Source organism: Rattus rattus, chromosome 2 (assembly GCF_011064425.1).
Source record: "Rattus rattus isolate New Zealand chromosome 2, Rrattus_CSIRO_v1, whole genome shotgun sequence".
Classification (NCBI taxonomy): domain Eukaryota; kingdom Metazoa; phylum Chordata; class Mammalia; order Rodentia; family Muridae; genus Rattus; species Rattus rattus.
This window is the reverse complement of record NC_046155.1, coordinates 29627204-29649450: the sequence shown is the minus strand read 5'-3', so window position 1 is coordinate 29649450 and position 22247 is coordinate 29627204. Positions and strand designations below refer to the sequence as shown.

Here is a 22247-nt window from a genome sequence, read left to right as displayed (position 1 = left end):
CCTGGGTAAAGGTGAAGAGATATTTTAAAGTAAGATGGACTTTATAAAGATACAAAAGATTAAACAGAATATCAAAGGATAAATAACATTGGAGATGGAAGGAGTTTTTTTAATAAGATGGCCACAGTTGTTGCAAACTGACTCCCTGCGTGTACACAAATGCTAGAAACACTAGGTGGAAGCTATTAAGCACGCCGACATCTAAGCTATGTGCTCAGCTGGAGCGTAATGGAAACGATAAACAGTCTGAGGTTAAGATGCTGTCATGTAATACAGGAAAGCTGAGATGCTCCAGAAACAAAGTTCATGTGAGGAACTCCTGGGATATAGAGAAGTGAAACAAGAGACAGTGCTATGTCTACAACTGACTGTCGACCTCTACCTTCAAGATGATCACCAACCCTTTGCATTCGCTTTTTCTATTCCTTACTCCTCAGATAAGCCTTAAGTAGATTGCTGTATGAGGCACAAACAAGGTTGAAGCAGTGTGGTGTCAGAGGCTAAGTAGTACACGCTGGGGACTATGCCATCTCTGACCCGGCTCTCGCCTATGACGGCATCAGCTTGGATGACGGGGGTTTTGTGTGCAGCAGTCTGTATGACAGACATCTTCAATTAAGTGTTTACAATGGCACGCGTGACAATACTGACAAAACCATTTCCCCTGCTCTTTCCTCTAACTCTTATATGATCACAACTTTTCAGGTTTTAAACGTGAACTCGTACAGTTAGAAGAAAATTACTTTTGATACCATTTTACAAACGGTTTCGTCAGAAAACTTACTAAAATAAGCAACTCTGGAAAGTACTGGCATACACAAATGCACATCAGACTGGCCTTAGTCAACCAAACTGTATTTGTACCAGTAATTCATAGAGTAGTTACTACAAGTTATATTCTGGCAAATAAAAAGATTATATGTGTATTTTTTCCTAGGGCTTTTTTTTTGAGCTTATTTTAAAAACATTTGTTGAGAAACTCATACAAGATGACTAAATTTACATCACTCCTGCTCCTCCCTCCCCTTCCGTCTCCTCCCATGTCTCACCCACACCAAAACCATAGCCACAGCTTCTCAATCATTATGGCTTAGTGCACATGCACCCTATCGTGTATGTGCACGTGAGCAGGGGTAGGCACTGGGACTGGAATCCTCTGCTGGAGCCTGCTCTTGTAGGGAACTGATTCCCCCTTCTCAGCACCCCCTGACCTTTCTTCGCTAGGGCAGGATCTTATGGGATTCCCCATGCCAGCTGGTACTGTCCTTGTGCCAGTCTTGTTCCTCAGCTAGAGTGCTGAGAGTTTCTGGGTGCATTCCCCTGTCATAGCTAACAGCAGACATCCTGGCTGTCCATGGTGATTTTTTCTGATTCTTACACACATTTTAATGTTATCATTAAATTATTTTTTTTACAAGTGTGTTTTACCTATGTGAAAATACTGATTATGGAAAGGTGAATACCACACAAAGTGCTGTGCTTGGTTAGCTTTATATCCAGCTGCTATGCTAGACTCATTTGGGAAGAGGGACCCTCTGCTGTGGAGATGCCCTTACCAGTCTGCCCTGTAGACAAGCCTGTCAGGCATTTTCATGGTTGGTTACTGATGAGGGAGGTACAGTTTATCATGACATGCAACCTGTACACAGGCAGTCCTGGATGGTATAAGAAAGCAGGCTGAGTAAGCCATGATGAGCAAGCCAGTAAACAGCATTGTTCTTACGGCTTCTGCTTCAGTTCCTGCCCCTAATCCCCTTCCTGATAGACTATAATTAGGACACGAAAACTGAAATAAACCATTTCCTCTCCGAGTAGCTTTTAGTTATGGTGTTGTATCACAGAAACACAAACCCTAACTAATATAATTATCTTTTTTCCATTGAAAGGTTAATCAATTGGCTAGCTATATTTCTCTCAAAAAAAAAAAAAGAAAGAAAGAAAAGAAAAGAAAAAAGAAAAAAAAAAACCCAAAACAAAAAACCAAATCAAAACAAAAAACTCCAAAAAACAAAAGTCCTACAAATCAGGGAGTAACCAAACACATAAACAACATATTAAAAGCTGAGATTGAAAATTTTTAATGCAAAACAAAACAAAGCACCAAATCCTTGGGTTCATTTAAGAGAGCCAGCTCCATCCATGCTAACCCAGGAGTCGCGCTCTTGACTCCAGGTCTAACAACCGCACTTGGTACATTAACTCCAAGTTGGCTTTCTCCAGTTTCTCATTCATGAATACAGATCATATTTCAGCTTACTCTATTACATAAAACTTTTCTTAAGTTATTTTATTTACAATGTGAACTCTGAAAAGTTCAGTGATGTTAACTGGACAATAAGCTAGGCAGAAACTGCTTTATAGGAAAGAAAAGTCCAAAATGTCACCATCTTGTGTGTCAAAATGTGTGTTGGTCAGAGGAGCCAAGTTGCCTAAGCTGACTAGCCAACAAGCTCCAGCAAGCTCCAGCAAGCTCCAGCAAGTTCTGCCTGTTTCCACTTCCCCAGCCCAGGATGACAAGCACGTGCCACCATGCCTGGCGTAACTTTTATGTGGGTTATGGGGACTGACCTTAGGTCTTCCGTGACTGAGCCACCTTTCTGGCCTAAAACTGCAGTATCTGCTCACATTAGAAGAAATTCATCTATAGGTGTGGAATAATGTGCAAACTAAATGTGAAGTCAGGACATTATGCTAATCGACTATTGGTGTGCTACGGTGTTAGTCTAGTATAAACAATTATAAACAGCTCAGTACAACTGCAAATTGGGACAATCCTTAGAGTATTACAGTGTCAGGCACGTTTACTTCATACCACTGGTTTTCTTTGCATAACTGGGCCTAGTCATCTTCAATAAGGTCATTTTAATATATACATATATTAATATGTAATTTAATATATTATATAATGTATAAATATATATATTTTAGAATATATTTTGACATTGTTTAATATTATATATTAATATATAGATATATCACCTATTAATATATTATATATTATAATATATATATTTAAGGCTCCTTGAATCTTTTCAGCAGTTTCCTCTGGATCATATTGGCAGCAATCTCTCATGTAACATCAAGTAAACTTCTGACATATAGGTAGATTGCCCCCAGAAGAAAAGATGTATTTTATAACTATATGTTGTTTTATTTAAAAGTTTATTTAAATGCTCTGGAGGAGATGTGCAAACTGCAATGGTAGTTTAAAGATAAGGAGCAAAGTCCATGTTCCCCCGAAGTTGAGCTGGGAGGCAGCAACTGTGTGTCTTCCCTATGTGTGTATAAGGAACAGGCAGAGGAGCCTGGCATGGACCAAGTCTTGTCCCCCCTTCATGGTATCCCTCAGCTCTCCCTTCTAACAAAGACTAGAGAGTATCTGACGGAGCATGTCAGTAGCAAGTCTGAAGCCAAAGATCCACAACACTCAGTGTTCCTTGACTTAACTACATATTTCTTAAATTTAAAAAATGACTGCTCAAAGACTAGTAATTTCTGAAGCACCGTTTTAGAAATGCTGGCAACTTAACGACTTTAGATAACCCCAAAGTACAATGTTTTTTAAAAAATATTAAGCATGCAAGCCATGTATTAAAAGAATAAAAGTCAATAGACTTACTTGGGATACACTGGTTCATAAAGGTATTTATCCCCTCTTGAAGATGTAATATGAAAAAACAAGATGTAGCCATTTGCTGTCTGAAAGAGAATTTTATTAATCATGAATTAGAATGCTGTAACTGTCATCTAAGGCTTTAATTTTACAGGACTAGTCTCTTTATATATGTAAATTGACTTTTAATATAAGCCATTTAAAAAAGTGTTCAACAAATGTTAAAAATATTTTATAAACTATGTAGCTGAAATCAACAGTTTGTAGAACACTGTGGACATGAACATTCTAAAACAACTGGACAGGCGAGTACTGTGGAAAACACACGGCACTCTTTGAATGCTACAAACGTGTGGCAAATAAGTGTGGTTGTAAGTTTGAAAAGCTTACAACCAAGTAGTCAAAGCATAAATTGTCTAATTGTACCCCCAAACTATCGTTTATCAAAACAGCATAATTTATATAGTTAAAAATAAAAAAAATTAATCCCTTACTATAAGACATACTGTGAGATACTAGGAAAAATAGTAAGAGCAAATCTTGACAATTCAAAATATAAACATCAGCTAACTAAAGTCAATCTCTAATTTCCAAGATAAGAATATTGGAAGTTCAAATACGAACATCTAAATTTCTAAAGTAACTAAATATTATAAAAATAGAAAATGTATTTTTAAAAAAATGTAGTTTTGGGTGACTGAAGCAGGTTTCTGCCCATCCTGGGCACCCCTAAGAGATTCTAGCTCAAAAATAAAACTAAACAACAACAAAAATACAAACAATACAAAAACAGTGTTGTATTATATGACCATGGTATACATCCGATTTACAAAGCTCAAACAACCACCTTACATTTATATAAATATGTTAAAAACTATGTCTCATTGCTCTTAGAGGAATTTTTCAGTATTAAATCAAGCAATAAAGTGGCAGTTCTTCCTCTAAACTTCTTTACCAGAGCACTGAATTTCTATCAACTCAGAGGCAAGTGAAGATGAATCCAAAGTAGAAACGATCCAAACCAAAGAAATCATCCAGGGTTTCCTATTTCTCTCCAGTACTAGCTTCCTGTTTTTCAGTTAAGGGAATGAAAGGAAACGGATATCCCAGGACAGCCATGGTTTGCTTTTAACTATATCGTATCTTTCTGTAATATAATCTCAACAACTAGTTTAACTTACTAGGATATTAAAGAAGAAAATAAAGATTGTTCAGGAAAGATTATCTTTCATTTTTTCACGGCAATTTTACATTCTTGTGGTAGGAAAACAAAAGGCTAATGGCTTCTAATCAAACCACAGCAAAAGTCATAAATACATCCTACCCTATACAGAATCATATCTTGTAAACCTTTACTGCCACCTCATTGGGCAGGAAAGGCAAAAAGAATGGTCAGTTCTTAAGATGGTAACGTTAACATATAAATACTGTCTGTAAAAATCAGTCACTCAAAGGTCAAAATATTCAACACTTCAGACACTCAAATGCTAATACAATACACAGCAAAGTAATAAACCATACACAGGACTATAATGTCAATGAGAATAAAGCATCACTTTGTACTAGCATTTCATCTAATATGATACTGAAAACACAAATATTTACTATTTGATAATTTGTATCAATCATTTTAATAAGTATTTCAGACTTTTGTGAATAACAAACAACATACTTTTAAATCTCAATGACATCTACTACTGATATTTCATAAACAGTTCTACCTTTGAACAAATTTTAAAGTCTTAGTAATATATGCTGTCCCTTTAATAGTCACTAAATCTGTTACTGTGCACTATTATAATGACCTTTCTCTCCATGACTCTCAAATTATATAAAGAAAGCATGTAACCATTGCTTAATCTTTTCAGATATCAGTCTTAATTGCCTCTGATAACATCCATATATACAACCATTCAAAATTCACTGTTCTCTTCAAATAACTACGAAATAGCAGACTGAAATATCTAAATTCTTCATATAGATCTGTAAATTCTATTTTCACTTTCAAAGTCTTTATTATACATGTTTAGAATAAGAAAACACATAAATCACAAATTATACTGTTCTCCCAAGATAATATGTACTAATTGTGCATACAGACATCAAAAAACAAATGGAAAGTGGTATGATAACAAGCTTGCTGAAATAAGGGTGATAAACATTTATCAAAAATTATTATTCCTCGTTAGGCATGGTGACACACAGCTTTAATCTCAACAATGGGGAGACAGAATCAAGCAGATCTCCGTGTGGCTGAGACCAACCTAGTCTGCATGGAAGGTTCTGAGGCCCTGGCTCAAGAGAATGAGTGTATCCTAAGCCAGCAAGATGGCTCGCCGGTTAAATGTACTTGCTGCCAAACCTAATAACCTGAATTTGGTCCCTAGGCTCTCATGGTGGAAGGAGAAAACAGACTCCTGCCATTTGTTCTCTGGTCTCCACACATGCTCTGTAAGCACATCCCCACCATGCTCTACAGTTCAAGGAAATTTCCACACAGGCTATCTCCACTGATTACATGCTACCTGTAATATACAGGGACTCCATGAATGTTGAACAAGAAAATGAATATATCTCGATTTCTCTTAGATCTATAAAAGTTGCAATAAGTTAAATAATTTAATGCTAATACTTCAATGTAATCTAATTTATAAGTTTCCATTATATGAAATATTTTTTTCTTTGGTGTGTGTGTGTGTGTGTGTGTGTGTGTGTGTGTGTAAAATTTATTCACTTTACATCCCGATCTCCCCCCATATGAAATATTTTTAATCAGTATTGATCTTAGGATGTGTGTGACCTTCAATTATAAATTTTTGTTTAAAAGAGCAATGTGTTGCTACATATTCAAATGCTAAATTTTGGACTGTAAGATCTAGTGGCTCCAAGACAAGCAGACCTTCATGTAAACCAGCTTTTGTTGTATAAAAGCTGCCCTGTAAGTTACCCAGGACTGGTTAATAAAGATGCCTACAGTCTATAGCTGGGCAGAAGAGAGGTAGGCAGAACTGGGAGTTCCCAGGCTTGGGAATCTCAGGCAGGGTCCACGAGAAGAGATGGACATGAGGAGAGAAGAAAAACATGGGAGAAGGAAGACCTCACCATGGTGTAGGTGAGTGCATAGCCATGAGGAGTAGGAGTGGCCCAGGCGGAATATGGCAAGTGATTCCTCAGGGTTGACAGGGAAGTAGACAAACTAGCTTATGAGATTATCTGCCCAGTTCTAATGCTTTAAGGTTTATCCTAAATATAAAGGTTTTGTGTCTTTTATTTGGGACCTAAATTATCTAAGGTGAGGAAGATACCACCAAATATTATTTACTACAACAGATCAACGTTTTTCATATTGTTACCAACTTTAATCAATGTTATACTTTTTTAATCCAACTTACAAGTTAAAAAAATATTAAGGTCCAGAGATAAACTGAGGAGAAAACGTTGATTCTGACTTTATTTCAAATTAAAGTATGTAATTCCCACCATCTATCTCTTTCCTTCCATACGTGAGGTGCGCATTGCTGCAAACCTCACAGCTAACGGTGCAGAGTCTTAAGACACTGTACCTTTGCCTGCCCTCCATTCCAGACTAAAACTGAGCAGCTAAGATTTTATTTCTAAGATAAATCCCAACTGACCCAGGACAAAAGAATTTGAATTTTTATATCAAAATAAGTCTAATGGTTGTTCAAAAAAGTCAAGAAGGAAAAGTAAGCGAAAGCCAATTAAACACTGGGTAAAATTTCCTTGAAACCTCTATAGGGAAAATGTTCCCCATGTGTTTATAAAACTGACTCCAACACTCACACAACCTACTTAACACATACTCTAGAGAGTATTTTACCACTGGAGCCTTCTTTTTTATTCATATATTTCAACTACAATTAGTAACAGTTACCTCAAACTTTCCTTAAGATTAGAGAGGGTTACATCATGGAAGACTGCACAAAAATTCTAAAAGAAAAAAACTCACCTATCAAACTTGACAAGATTGAGCTAAAATAATGACATCAAACTCTCAATCTAAGTGGAACACTTATACCACACAGGAAAGAGCTTGATGGAGTTGGTCAGTTCTATCCATTTTAGCTATCCACATTTGGTCAACTCTTGTCCTAAGTGTCTGACTGGGGTAAGGGTGGGCAATATTTGTTCACCATAACTTGACACTTCTGATTACCAAGGAGGGGTGGAGTGTATTTCCAGGTGCTGAGGTGGTTTCTGGGCAAGTTTATCACTGAGTACCTCCTTATAAGATTTAAAGTCTTAGGTAACTGGCTACCAAGAGAAGAGAAGCTACAGTGAATGCACACACAGGAAGAAATGATTGGGGAAGGTGGTTCCCAATCTTCCTAGTACAGTTCCTCATGTTGTGGTGACCCCCAACCATAAAATTATTTTTATTGCTACTTCATAACTACAATTTTCCTACTGTTATGAATTGCAATGTAAATATATTTCCAATGGTGTTAGGTGACTCCTGTGAGAGAGTGGCTCTGCCTCTGGGACCCAGAGGTAGAGGAGAAACAATGTTATAATAGGAAGCTTTAGTGAAAATAAAACCAAACCCAACCTTGGAAAGCTGGGAGAACTTTTTTTTAAGAGTTACAATAATATTCACTAAAATTTAAAACCCATACAAAGAAACTGTAAAGTAATTCACAACCACAGGAAATAAAGGATATGTTAAACAAACAAACAAACAAACAAAATCATCACTGAGCAAGTCCAGGTATTGAAATTCTTTATTTATTTTGGATTTTTGAAGTAGGGTTTCTCTGTGTAGCCAATCAAAACCATTCAATCAACAAGCGTAGATATGATCACTGAGCTACAGAGGTCATGGACCTATCATTGTTGCTGTGGTTGAAGTGTGGTGAGGTCACCAGGTCAGGAGACACCTGCCATAGAACAGAGAGTTTGCCTTTTACAGTTTGGGGAGGAAGTTATACAAACATGCCACACCAAAGGAAGGATCAGAGTCTTCCAGGAAGTAGAGAAGAAAGGGGGAAACCTGCCTTGGTTTACATGGTGGCCTACTTAGTTTTACATCATCTTGTCACAGGCTTGCGTACTCTGTGAAGAGGACTGTCAATTGAAAAAAAAAAAAGCCTCCTTAAGCCTGAGCTGAAGGTAAGTTAATAGCACATCTTAGCTAGTGGTTGATGTGGGGAGGCTCCCTGAAGGCAGTGCTAGCCCTGGGCAGGGGATCCTGGTTGCTTTAAGAAAGCAGGCTGAACAAGCCATAAGGAGCAAGTCAGTAAGCAGCACTCCTCCTCGGCTCCTGTTTCAGTTCCTGCGGCAACTTCTCTTGGTGATCAAACAAAGCCTTTCCTCTGTCTTTTGGCTATGGTGTTTTATCACCACAGCAATAAAAAGCCCAAATCACATGGGAAGAAATGAGTGAAGCCATTGGCAGGTAAGGATGATCTTTATTTGGTACGTGGCTCTCAGAGAAACAGAGGAAAAGGCGATTTTTCCAGTGAAAACAAAGATCTAAGATGTCAAGAGTTTCCAAATTACAAAAAAATTAAAAGCTATGATCAGAACAGAAGAATTTTTATAATTGTCACAGTCTGATACACATCCACTTCAGTAAGAATATAATTCTTTTTAAGGGGCTAAAAGTTTGGTTAATTGGGCTTTAATGCTATTATTCCTAGTGATCAAACTGAATGCAAAGCTTTATTAATGTTTGCCAGTAATGATAATTTACACATTCACATCTAAAAGATCTCTTCATATGAGCTCCCCCACCCCACAGTCTTGCTCTTGCTAAATATTTAGCCCTGGCTGGATTGGACCCTGCTATGTAGCCCAGGTTTATTTTGAACTTGCAATAATTGAGCCTTAGCCCCTCAAGTGCTGGGATTATAGGTGTGTGTAATCCAATGAACAGTAGAAGCTTCTCTTTTGCACAACGAAAAAAATTTTTTACAAAAAAATTTTTGTATAAAAGCTGCCCTGTAAGCTACCAGGTTTTTACATTTGTATCAAGGTTGTAAGAATGCTGTTTGAATTGTGGTATGAACTCAGAAAATTGATTTCCTGAGAATTCCATGTGGGGTACAGATTTTCTTCCTGACCTCTGAAAGTATTAGAAGCATTGAAAGCAGTCTGACACTACATATGATTCAAACAATGTTGCTAGTGTCACTGAAATTACTTCACAATGCATCAGTTTCCTACATGGGGCTGTTCACATGTCAGTTTCAGACTGAATTCAACTGTTTCTCAAATCTATAGCAAAAGCTGTTTTACATGCAGGGTATAACTTAGTGGTAGAGTTGGCATGTGTGTTGCCCCAGGTTTAATAATCCCAGCACACACAAAAACCAGCTATTTCCCAAAGTCATCCATTCCCTGTTAAGGAGAAGGTAACTCTTTGTATTCAAAACAATGTTAACTTCAGCCAAAGCTAAAAAAGTTTACAACAAAACTTTACCACCACTAAGCCATCAAACAGCTGTCGGGCAACACTAGTCTAAACATTGAGCTCTTATCTGTGACGAAAACTAAAAGCAACCAACATGGGCTTAAAAGTCTGAGTTTCACAATCCTCAGAATCTGTCCAACTATGTCCTTTCTGTTTCATATGTTATTTTTGCTTTCAATTAATGCCCTTCTTAGTGGAATCTACTTAAGTTTGTTCTGAACTAATAATTAGTTTTCTTAACTTCTTTGAGTATTTTATAAATCTGGAGATACTCTATACAGGCTGTGCACACAGAGTAATTCTCAGCTTTTCACACTCAGCACTGGCACTTCAAATAAACTATAACAGCAGTACTATACAATTTGATAATTCATCAAGAATTGAACAACTGGGACTGGAGAGGTGGCTCAGAGGTTAAGGGCAGGGTCTGTGAGGTCTGCAACTCTGCTACAAGAAGTACAGAACTACTTGATACTTTTGGTCATCTGGAACATTTTCAGATGACCAGCCCAGTCAACATGACATTCCACAGACTAGAAAGGGGCTGGCTCAGAAGATTACAAAGAGAGGGACACAAGTGTTGTTTGGGGACAGCGGAAGGGATAAAGTTAACAAAAAAAGAAAACAGTGGCTGCAAGGGGACAGAGTAGGGTAGCACAGGCCACAGAAATCAGTATAGCTTTATATCACAAAGATACTATGTGTGTGAAAGACTAACATGAACTCATCTTAGAAAATCCCATTTAAATGCAACTTTAGGATTCCTTAAACAAAAACAGCAATGTGAAAGGTCTACTTACTGACACTGCTATCATGGTACTGTCCGGCCTCCATTCAGCTTGTGTGTAAGATCCAAACTGAGCAGATGATTTAGCTGGTTCCTTGTATGTTACAATTAACACACTGGGCTGGAAGAAAATAAGTATATTTGAAGTTATTAGTATATCACAGAAACATACAAGCTATTATTTATAGAATGTACTGGAAATATTTTAAGCTGTTGCAAATGTCAAACCATCCACCTTCAATAGCTCACATAAGTTACCAAAGAAAAGCAAGATGTTATGCATGCATCCACTGAATGAGCTAGATTTGTGACTTTCCAAAATAGAACCATGTCTAACTATGTTCATAGGTGAATTAAGCCAAATATTTAAAAAAGAAATTATGTCAGTTCTCTATAACCTTCCCTAAGACAGAGAGACAAGGGATTGGGATCTTTCCTAATTCATTTTGTGAGTCCAACAGTAACCTACCCAAACCAGACAAAACTACTACAGAAAAACCAAAAATTAGCAGACTAGAGCCTCTCAAGAATTTAGATGCAAAGTTCCTCAATAAAATATCAGCAAACTGAATCTAACAAGGAACCATGTACCACGGCCAAGTGGATTATATCATAGTCATTCAAGACTAATTCAACATTCAAAAGTCAAATAAACTAAAGAAAAATTATATCAATAAAGGCCCCCAAAAAGCATCTTTTTATTGGTTATTTCATTTATTTACATTTCAAATGTTATCCCCCTTCTAATTTTCCCATCCACAATCCCCCTATCTATTCTCCCTCTCCCCTGCCTTTATGAGGGTGCTCCCCGACCTGCCCACCCACTCCCACCTTAGAGCCCTAGCATTCCCCTGCACTGGGTCATTGATGTCCCACAGGACCAAGGGGTTCCTCTCCCCCTGATGACAGATTAGGTCATTCTCTGCTACACATCTAGCTGGAGTCATAGGTCCGCCCATGTGTACTCATTGGTTGGTGGTTTAGTTCCTGGGAGTTTTGGGGGGTCTGGTTGGTTGATAGTGTTGTTCTTCCTATGGGGTTGCAAACCCCTTCAGCTCCTTCAATCTTTGCCCTAACTTCTCCATTGGGGTTCCTGCTTGTTTGGCTGTTTGCATCCTCATCTGTATTGGTCAGGCTCTGGTAGAGCCTCTCATGAGACAGCTGTACCAGGCTGCTGTCAGCAAGCACTTCTTGGCATCAACAGTAGTGACTGCATTTGGTGTCAGCAGATGGGATGGATCCCTAGGTGGGGCAGTATCTAGATGGCCTTTCCTTCAGACTCTTCTCCAAACTCTGTCTCTGCATTTCTTCTTGACAGGAGCAATTCTGGATTAATATTTGTGAGGTGGGTGGGTGCCTATCAACTGGATATCAACTGGATATAGTCTCTACAGTTTCTATCTCCCCTTTGTTGGGTATTTTGGCTAATGTCCTTCATATTGGGTCCTGGGAACCTCTTAGATCCCTAGCATCTGGGACCTTTTAGTGGTTTTCACTAGTTTCCCTTCTCCCACTGCTACACTACTTTCAAATTCCTGACCCTTTGTACTTCTCCATCTTCTCCCATATCTGAACTGCCCCTCCTTTTTTCCTTCCTTCTCCTCTCTTTCTCCCAGACCTCTCTCAATCTACCTCTGGAGATTATTTTCCTCCCCCTTTTGAGTAGGACTGTAGCATCCACACTTTGGTATCGTGGTATTCCAAACTTTTTTTCAGCTAATATCCACTTATCAGGGAGTATATGACATGTGTGTTCTTTTCTGACCGGATTACCTCACTTAGGATGATATTTATAAGTTCCATCCATTTGCCTGCAAATTTCATAAAATCAATGTTTTTAATAGCTGAGTAGTATTCCATTGTGTAAATGTACCACATTTTCTGTATCCATTCCTCTGTTGAGGGACATTTTAGATTGTTTCCAGCTCTAGCTATTATAAATAAGGCTGCTATGAACACAGTTAAGCATGTATCCTTATTATACATTAGAGTATCTTTTGGCTTTTGCCCAGGAGGGGTATATATAGCTGGGTCCTTAGGTAGAACTAAGGAACCAATTTTCTAAGGAACCTCCAGATTGATTTCCAGAGTGGTTGTACCAGCTTGCAATCCCACCAACAATGGAGGAGTGTTCCTCTTTCTCCACATCCTGGCCAGCATCTGAGTTTTTGACCTTAGCCATTCTGACTGGTGTGAGATAGAATCTGAGTTGTTTTGATTTGCATTTCCCTGATGACTAAAGATGTTGAACATTTCTTTAGGTGCTTCTCAGCCATTCGATATTCCTCAGTTGAGAATTCTTTGTTGAGTTCTATACCCCATATTTTAATAAAGTTGGTTATTTGGTTCTCTAGAGTTTGACTTCTTGAGTTCTTTGTATATTTTGGATGTTACCCTTCTATCAGATGTAGAGTTGGTAAAGAGCTTTTCCCATTCTGTGGATTGATGTTTTGTCCTATTGACAGTGTCCTTTGCAATTTGCAATTTTATGAGGTACCATTTGTCAATTGTTGACCTTAGAGCATAAGCCATTGATGTGCGGTTAAAGAAATTTCCCCCTGTGACAATGTATTCGATTCTTTCCTACGTTCTCTTCTATTAGTTTCACTGTGTCTGTTATTTTGTGAAGTCCTTGATCCACTAGGAGTTGAGCTTTGTACAAGGATGAGCTTTGTTCTACGTGCCAGTTGAACATTTGTTGAAAATGCAGACATTGTTCCACTGGATGGTTTTGGCTTTTTTGTCAAAGATCAAGCGACCATAGGTGTATGGGTTCATTTCTGGGTCTTCAATTCTATCCATTGACCTACCTACCTCTCTTTGTACCGATACTATGAGGTTTTTATCACTATAGCTCTGAAGTACAGCTTGAGTTCCAGGATGGTGATTCCTCCAGGAGTTCTTTTATTGTTGACAATAGTTTTTGCTCCTAGGTTTTTTTGTTATTCCAGATATATTTGAGAATTGCTCTTTCTATCTCTGTGTAGAATTGAGTTGGAACTTTGAAGGGGATTGTGTTGAATCTGTAGATTGCTTATGGTAAGATGGCTATTTTTACTATGTTAATCCTGCCGATTCATAAGCATGGAAGATCTTTCCATCTTCTGAGGTCTTCTTAGATGTCTTTCTTCAGAGACTCAAAGTACTAATTATACAGATCTTTCACTTGCTTGGTTAGAGTCACACCAAGATATTTTATATTATTTGTGAGTATTATAAATGATGTTGAATCCCTAATTTATTTCTCAGCCCATTTATCCTTTAAGTAGAGGAAGGCCATTGATTTGTTCGAGTTAACTTTATATTCAGCCACTTTGCTGAAGTTGTTTATCACCTGGAGGAGTTCTCTAGTGGATTTTTGGGGTCACTTATGTATACTGTCACATCACCTGCAAACAGTGATATCTTCAGTTCCTCCTTTCCAATTTGTATCCCTATGATCTGCATCTGTTGCCTAGTTGCTCTGGCTAGAACTTTTGAGCACTATATTGAATATATAAGGGGAAAGTGGGCAGGCTTTTCTTGTCCCTGATTTTAGTGAGATTGCTTCCAATTTCTCTCCATTTAGTTTTACATTGTATCAAACAGTATCCAAATTAACAAAATCAGAAATGAAAAGGGAGACATAACAACAGAAACTGAGGAAATCCAAATAATCATCAGATCCTACTACAAAAGCCTATACTCAAGAAAACTGGAAAATCTGAATGAAATGGACAATTTTCTAGACAGATACAAGGTACCAAAGTTAAATCAGAATCAGATAAACTAACTAAACAGTCCCATAACTACTAAAGAAATAGAAGCAGTCATTAAAAGTCTCCCAACCAAAAACAAAAAACAAAAAAACAAAAAAACAAAACAAACAAACAAAAAAAAAACCAAAAAAATAAAACTCAGGACCAGAGGAGTTTAGTGCTGAATCTATCAGACTTTTGTAGACAACCTAATACCAATACTCTGCAAACTATTCCACAAAACAGAAACAGAAGGAATGCTATCCAATTCATTCTATGAAACCACAATTATACTTATACTTAACCCACACAAAGACCGAACAAAGAAAGAGAACTTCAGACCAATTTTGCTTATATCAATTACAAAATACTTAATAAAGATTCTTGCAAACAGAATCCAAGAACACATCAAAAAAAACCACATGATTATCTCATTAGATGCTGAGAAAGCATTTCACAAAATTCAACACCCCTTCATGTTAAAAGTCTTGGAAAGATCAGAAATTCAATACTTACACATAATAAAAGCAAATAATATACAGTAAACCAGTAGCCCACATCAAACTAAATGGAGAGAAACTTGAATCAATCCCATTAAAATCAGGTACTAGACAAGGCTGCCCACTCTCTTCCTACTTATTCAATATAGTAGTCAAAGTCCTAGCCAGAGCAATCAGACAACAAAGGGAGGTCAAAAAGATACAAATTGAAAAGGAAGAAGTCAAAATATCACTATTTGCAGATGATATGATAGTATAATTAAGTGACCCCAAAAATTCCACCAGAGAACTCCTAAACCTGATAAACAACTTTAGCAAAGTGGCTGATATAAAATTAATACAAACAAATCAGTAGCCTTCTTCTACTCAAAGGATAAACAGGCTGAGAAAGAAATTAGGGAAATGACACCCTTCACAATAGCCCCAAATAATATTACATATTGTGGTGTGACTCTAATCAAGCAAGTGAAAGATCTATATGACAAGAACTTCAAGTCTCTGAAGAAAGATCTCAGAAGATGGAAAAATCTCCCATGGTCATGGATTGGTAGGATTAATATAGTAAAAATGGTCATCTTGCCTAAAGCAATCTACAGATTCAATGCAATTCCCATCAAAATTCCCACTCAATTCTTCAGAGTTAGAAAGAACAATTTGCAAATTCATTTGGAATAACAAAAAACCCAGGATAGTGAAAACTATTCTCAACAATAAAAACACTTCTGGGGGAATCACCATCCCTAACTTCCAGCTATATTACAGAGCAATAGTGATAAAAACTGTATGGTATTGGTACAGAGACAGGCAGGTAGATCAATGGAATAGAATAGAAGACCCAGAAATGAACCCACACACCTATGGTCACTTGATCTTTGACAAAGGAGCTAAAACCACCCAGTGGAAAACAGACAGCTTTTTCAACAAATGGCGCTGGTTCAACTGGTGGTCAGCATGTAGAAGAATGCAAATTGATCCATTCTTTTTTCCTTTTGCAAAGCTCAAGTCCAAGTGACTCAAGGACCTCCACATAAGACCAGATACACTGAAACTAATAGAAAAGTGGGGAAGAGCCTCAAGCACATGGGCACTGGGGAAAACTTCCTGAATAGAACATGCTATAAGATCAAGAATCAACACATGGGACCATCTGTTGTTGTAAAAATATAAAAAAAAAAAATTTTAAAAAGTAGGGTTGTCTTTAATCTCACTAGGATCAGCACCTCAGTGCGTCGATATCTGCTGGATTTCTTGCCAGAAGCACACATTCCAATTCCGTGGCAGCCCAGACTAGCTGCCCCACACTCCATTACACTCCATCTACACATGAAAGAGCACACAACACAATAACCTTAGATCTAATTGATAAGATATAATTGCTCACCTAAACATACAAAGCCCAGTACCATCCATCCCTTAAGAACATTCATAACAACCTGTAAACACACAGAGTGGAATCTTAACGTCACCCGCCATGGCTTCTCACCCTCTCCCTGTCTCTCTTCCTTTCCGTTCCAGTCTCCTCCTCTTCCTTCTCCTCCAATGACAGGCCTCTTTCTATTCTGTACCTGCCCCTCACCTATATTTTATAAATTCAATGGGGAGAAGGTTCTGGTGAAGTCACCTGAGTCCTGAGTATGTGACTAGACAGCTGTCCTTGGGACAGTGGAATTAGCATCAAAACACTGATAACTCCAAGGCAAACCACAACAGGGACCCTGTTTTCAGTCCAATGTTTGGCTGTGAGCATCTCCCTCTGTATTGGTCAGGCTCTGGCAGAGCTTCTCAGAAGACAGCTATATCAGGCTCCTGTCAGCATGCACTTCTTGGAATCTGAAATATTGTCTGGGTTTGGTGTCTGCATATGGATTGGATCCCCCAGGTGAGGCAGTCTCTGCTCCGTACTTTGTCCAAAAGTTATCTCGATTCTAAACTTTTGCCTTGAGAGTTATATTTTACAGAGTGTGTCTACTTGGATTCCTGGTCTCAAGGACTTTCAGCTGGGTCCAGTCAGGACACATTGGCTACAGCATTTGCTTCATTCTTCCTACTCTCTACCCCCTAAGGATCTCAATGCCCATGTACAGCTTGAAGAAGTTATGAAGGAGTTGTCACCCCAATTCCCTGGACTTTTGGGGGGCTGAAAGCAGTTATTCTAAAGTTGTTTTTATGAGGAATTTAAAGTTGGTTGTAATTTAACAGGGAGTAATTAGCTAGATTGAGTTGTACAGTCATAATCTCATTTGGTAACTAAGATAAAATCATATCTTTGCTTTGGTATAGAATTTGTCAAAAAAAGTTTAAAAGTACAAGGTTTAGAGCCAGTCCTTCTAATGATGTCATTACAAACTTCTGAGTTGATTACACATGTGAGTTAAGGGCCAAATAACAAATTCATGGCTCTGACTTTGTGAGACTACTTTCAAGATAATATTAAGATATAAAGACAAAAGTCCAAGTTACTTTATATAGATAGATGGTTTTCAAAAATGTTAGAAATCCACAAAATTTGAGATTTTTTTTTTTTTTGGTTCTTTTTTTCAGAGCTGGGGACCGAACCCAGGGCCTTGCGCTTCCTAGGCAAGCGCTCTACCACTGAGCTAAATCCCCAACCGCCAAAATTTGAGATTTAAAGTTATTTATCTTTTGTTGAGACATATCTGCTCCTAACAGTTCCCCTTTGGTGGATTTAATAAAGAATTTGAATATCTCTACTTCCAGGTGATGCAATACTTTGTGGCTAGGCGGCCACTGGACAAAACTGCCTGTTTCATCTGCAAAGACAAATTATACAAAATAGTTGACTGATAAACCCTGCCAAGACAGGGTGATCAGCCCTTAAAAAACTACATTTCAACAGTATGTCAGTTGATTTTGGGCCAGAAGGCTAAAGACTTACACTCACATGTTGCTAACAGAGGACTGTGCTAGTGGAGATTTGTCTCTACAACCTCTCAGTTCTGGAAGCCGTATTAGTCTTCCTATGTGTATAGATATTTGGTCATTCAAAGATTTCTGACGTGGTTGAAGACTGGTAGTCTTATAGACAAACCAAGCTATTTAACATTTAAAAAGGTAATAAATTTGAAAGGGTGGTTTTTCAGATGGTATATGATCTCAAACCAAGATATAAGTCAGGTAGAGAATTATAGTCTTTTAGGACAGATGACAAGGTGCTTTAGTTAATGGACAAAATTGATAGACTGGGTGTTGAATATATCATATGTTTTATAAATTATAGAATGGTAATAATTGTACTCAATTTATATATAAGTGAAAAGGCCTTTTAACTGGACAAAAAGGGGGAAATGTTGTGGTTTGAGTTATCTGTATTTTGATGCTAATTCCACTGCCACAAGGACAGCTGTCTAGTCACATACTCAGGACTCAGTGACTTCACCAGAACCCTCTTCCTATTGAATTTGTAAAATACAGGTGAGGTGCAGGTACAAGATAGAAAGAGGCCTGTCATTGGATGAGAAGGAAGAGGAGGAGACTGGAACGGAAAGGAAGGGAGATAGGAGGGAGAGGGTGAGAAGCCATGGCGGGTGACGTTAAGATTCCACTCTGTGTGTTTACAGGTTGTTATGAATGTTCTTAAGGGATGGATGGTACTGGGCTTTGTATGTTTAGGTGGGCAATTATATCTTATCAATTAGATCTAAGGTTATTGTGTTGTGTGCTCTTTCATGTGTAGATGGAGTGTAATGGAGTGTGGGGCAGCTAGTCTGGGCTGCCACGGAATTGGAATGTGTGCTTCTGGCAAGAAATCCAGCAGATATCTTGGGGCACTGTTGTGCTGATCCTAGTGGGATAAAAGACAACCCTACTTTTTTTATTTTTTATATTTTTACAACAACAAGTCCCCAATGGAGGAGTTAGAGAAAGGACTGAGGTAGCCGAGGTAGTTTGCAATCCCATAGGAAGAACAACAATATCAACCAACCAGACACCCCTGAGCTCCCAAGGACTAAATCAGCAACTAAAGAGTACAGAGGGAGCAACCCATGGCTCCAGCTGCATATGTAGCAGAGGATGGCTTTGTTGGGTATCAATGGGAGGAGAGGCCCTTGGTCTTATGAAGGCTCAATGCCCCAGTGTAGGATAATGCTAGTGCAGTGAGGTGGGAGTGGATGGGTGAGTGGGGGAGCACCCTCATAGAAGCAGGGGAAGGGGGGATGGGATAGTTGGTTTCTGGAGGGGAAACTGGGAATAACATTTAAGACGTAAATTAAAAAATATCCAATAAAAGTAAAAAATCAGTTAAAAAAGAAATATTATACACTAATGAAAGATATCAAAGAATAAATAAATAGTTCATATTAATGGATAGGGAGGGTCAATACTGCAGAGATATCAATTCTTCCTTGTTAAATGTACAAAGACACTGCAATCCTAGCCCAAATCCCAGTAGCTATTTGGGGGCTGCCCACAAATGAGCTGTACACTTTAGATGAAGAGTTTGTAGACAAAGAACGATGAAGATTGCTGGAGTGCTAACGCTAAGTTCAGACTTACCACTGTAAAGCCACAGTGAACGTGCAGAAAGAAATGGACAAGTTGATCACACAGAAACTGCACAGAGAGCCTAGAGACAGACTCACACAGTCAACTCATCATTGTCAATGAGCAAAGGAAACACAGTGCTAGAATAAATGGAAATCAAGCATCTTCAATAAATGGTGCTGGTCTAACTGGCTGTCTGCATGCATAAAAATAAAAATAGATCCATATTTGTCACCTTGCACAAAACTCAAGTCCAAGTGGATCAAGGACCTCAACATAAAAAAACAGATACACTCAATCTAATAAAGAGAAATTGGGAAAGAGTCTTGAACTCATTAGCACGGGGGAAATTTTTCTTTTTTCTTTTTTTTTTTTTAATTTTCTTTTTTTCCGGAGCTGGGGCCCGAACCCAGGGCCTTGCACTTGCTAGTCAAGCGTTCTACCACTGACTGAGCTAAATCCCCAACCCTGGGGGGTGGGGGAAATTTTTCTAACCACAACTCCAATGGTTCATGCTCTAAGATCAAAAATTGATAAATAGGACCTCATAAAACTGGAAAGCTTCTGTAAGGCAAAGGACATAGTCAATAAGACAAAGTAGCATCCTACAGATTGGGAAAAAAATCTTCACTAACCTCACATCTGATAGAGGGCTAAAATTCAAAATATATAAAGAACCAAGAAGCTAACCACAAAAACCCCCAATCAAAAAACGGGGTACAGAACTAAACAGAGTTCACAACAGAGGAATCTTGAGTGGCTGAGAAGCACTTAAAGAAATGTTCAAAGTTCTTAGTCATCAGGGAAATGCACATCAAAACAACCCTAAGAGTCCACCTTACTTACACCAATCAGAATGGCTAAGATCAAAACCTCTGGTGACAACACATGTTGTCAAGGACATGGAGAAAGAGGAACACTCCTCTTGCTGGTGGGATTACAAACTGGTATAACCACTCTAGAAATCAACTTGGGAGGTTCCTCAGAAAATTGGAAATAGACCTACTAAGGATCCAGAAATACCACTTTTGGGAATATACCCAAAAGATGCCCCACCATGACACAGGGGTATGTCTTCTACTGTGTTCATAGCAGCCTTATTTGTGATAGCCAGAAGCTAGAAACAACCCAGATGTCCCACGACAGAAGAATGGATATAGAAAGTATGGTTCATTTACCCAATGGAATACTACTCAGCTATTAAGAATGAGGACATCCTGAGTTTTGCAGGCAAATGGATGGAACTAGAAAATATCCTGAGTGAGATAACTCAGACCCAAAAGGACATGCATAGTATGTTCTCAGTAATAAGTGAATATTAGCCCCCACCCCGAAAAAAATTACAGAATACCCAAGGTACAGTCCACAGAATTCAAAAAGGTCAATAAGTTGAAGGGCCCAAGTAAAGATGCCTCAGTTCCACTTAGGAGGGAGAAAAAAGCAACCACAAATGGAGGGGGGGAGGGAATTGGGAGGGAAAGGGGACTGGGGAGAGAGAGAAGAAAACATTATCTGGTATTGGGTCGGAGAAAAGGACTGAAGCCCTAAGGGCCAGTAGAAAGAATGGCAACCTCGGGAAGAGCCTCCAGAATGTACCAGAGAGCTGGGAGGTGAGAGACTCTCAGGACTCAAAGGGAGGGCCTTTAGATGAAATGTCCAACAATGGGGAGAGGGAACTTGTTGAGCCCACCTCCAGCAGAAAGACAGGGCATCAAGTGATGGATGGGGTTGCTATTCCACAGCCAAAGCTCTGACCCATAATTCTTCCTGTCTGAAAGAAATGCAGGGATGGAAATGGAGAAGAACCTGAGAAAAGAAGGTCCTGCGACAGGCTCGAAGTGGGATCCAGTTCAAGGGGGAGCCCTAACACCTGACCAACGAGGCTATGGGGTGTTCACAAAAGGGGACCTCCAAAAGCAACTGAAGCATCTGCCCAACAAGCAGCTCAAAGAGTCAGATGCAGATGTGTGCACCCAACCAATGCTGCTGACCCCTCTGGTTGAATTAGGGGAAAGCTGGAGGAAGCTGAGGAGGAGGGCAACCCTGTAGGGAGGACCAGCAGTCTCAACTAACCTGAACCCCTGAGATCTTTCAGACACTGGATCACCAACCAGGCAGCAAACACCAGCTGAGATGAGGCCTCCAACACATACATATACAGCCGAGGACTCTCAGGTCTTGGTTCAGTCAGAGAAGATGTGCCTAACCCTCAAGAGACTGGAAGCCCCAGGAAGTTTAGAGGTCTGGTGGGGTGGTGACATCCTCATGGAGGGGGGGGGCAAGGAGGAGGTATGGGATGTGGAACAGTCAGGGGGGTAGGGGGTGGACCAGGAGGGAAATAATAAAATCTGGAGTGTAAAAATGAATGAATGAATGAATGAATAAATAAATAAATAAATAAATAATGCAAATCAATTCACAAAAGTTTATCAAGATTCATTCCTTATTACAATTCTCAAGAATTCAAAATAAACCAAAATCCTATGTGTAAAGTGTGAAATTCCTGGAATACAGCACAGTAAAAATCTAGATGACCTCAGATACAGCAATGACTTCCTCCAAAGGTCAATATCTACAGCAAATGTTTCATAATTCATTAAAATTACAAACTGTTTTGTGAAAATGCTATTAAGAAAGAATGAGGACAGAAGGCACAGAGTAGGGACATGTTTAC

General features: G+C 38.7%; 1 protein-coding gene across 2 annotated transcripts in view; it reads right to left on the bottom strand.

The window, feature by feature from the left end:
* Ric1 (RIC1 homolog, RAB6A GEF complex partner 1) overlaps positions 1-22247 on the bottom strand; it is a 90749-nt gene that overhangs the window by 58743 nt on the left and 9759 nt on the right. For both annotated transcript variants that reach the window (XM_032891780.1, XM_032891779.1), the window contains exons 2-3: positions 10847-10954; positions 3620-3699 (exon numbers count right to left, since the gene is read on the bottom strand). In XM_032891780.1, coding sequence (XP_032747671.1) covers positions 3620-3699; positions 10847-10954 — 188 coding nt within the window. The remainder of the gene's footprint in view (positions 1-3619; positions 3700-10846; positions 10955-22247) is intronic.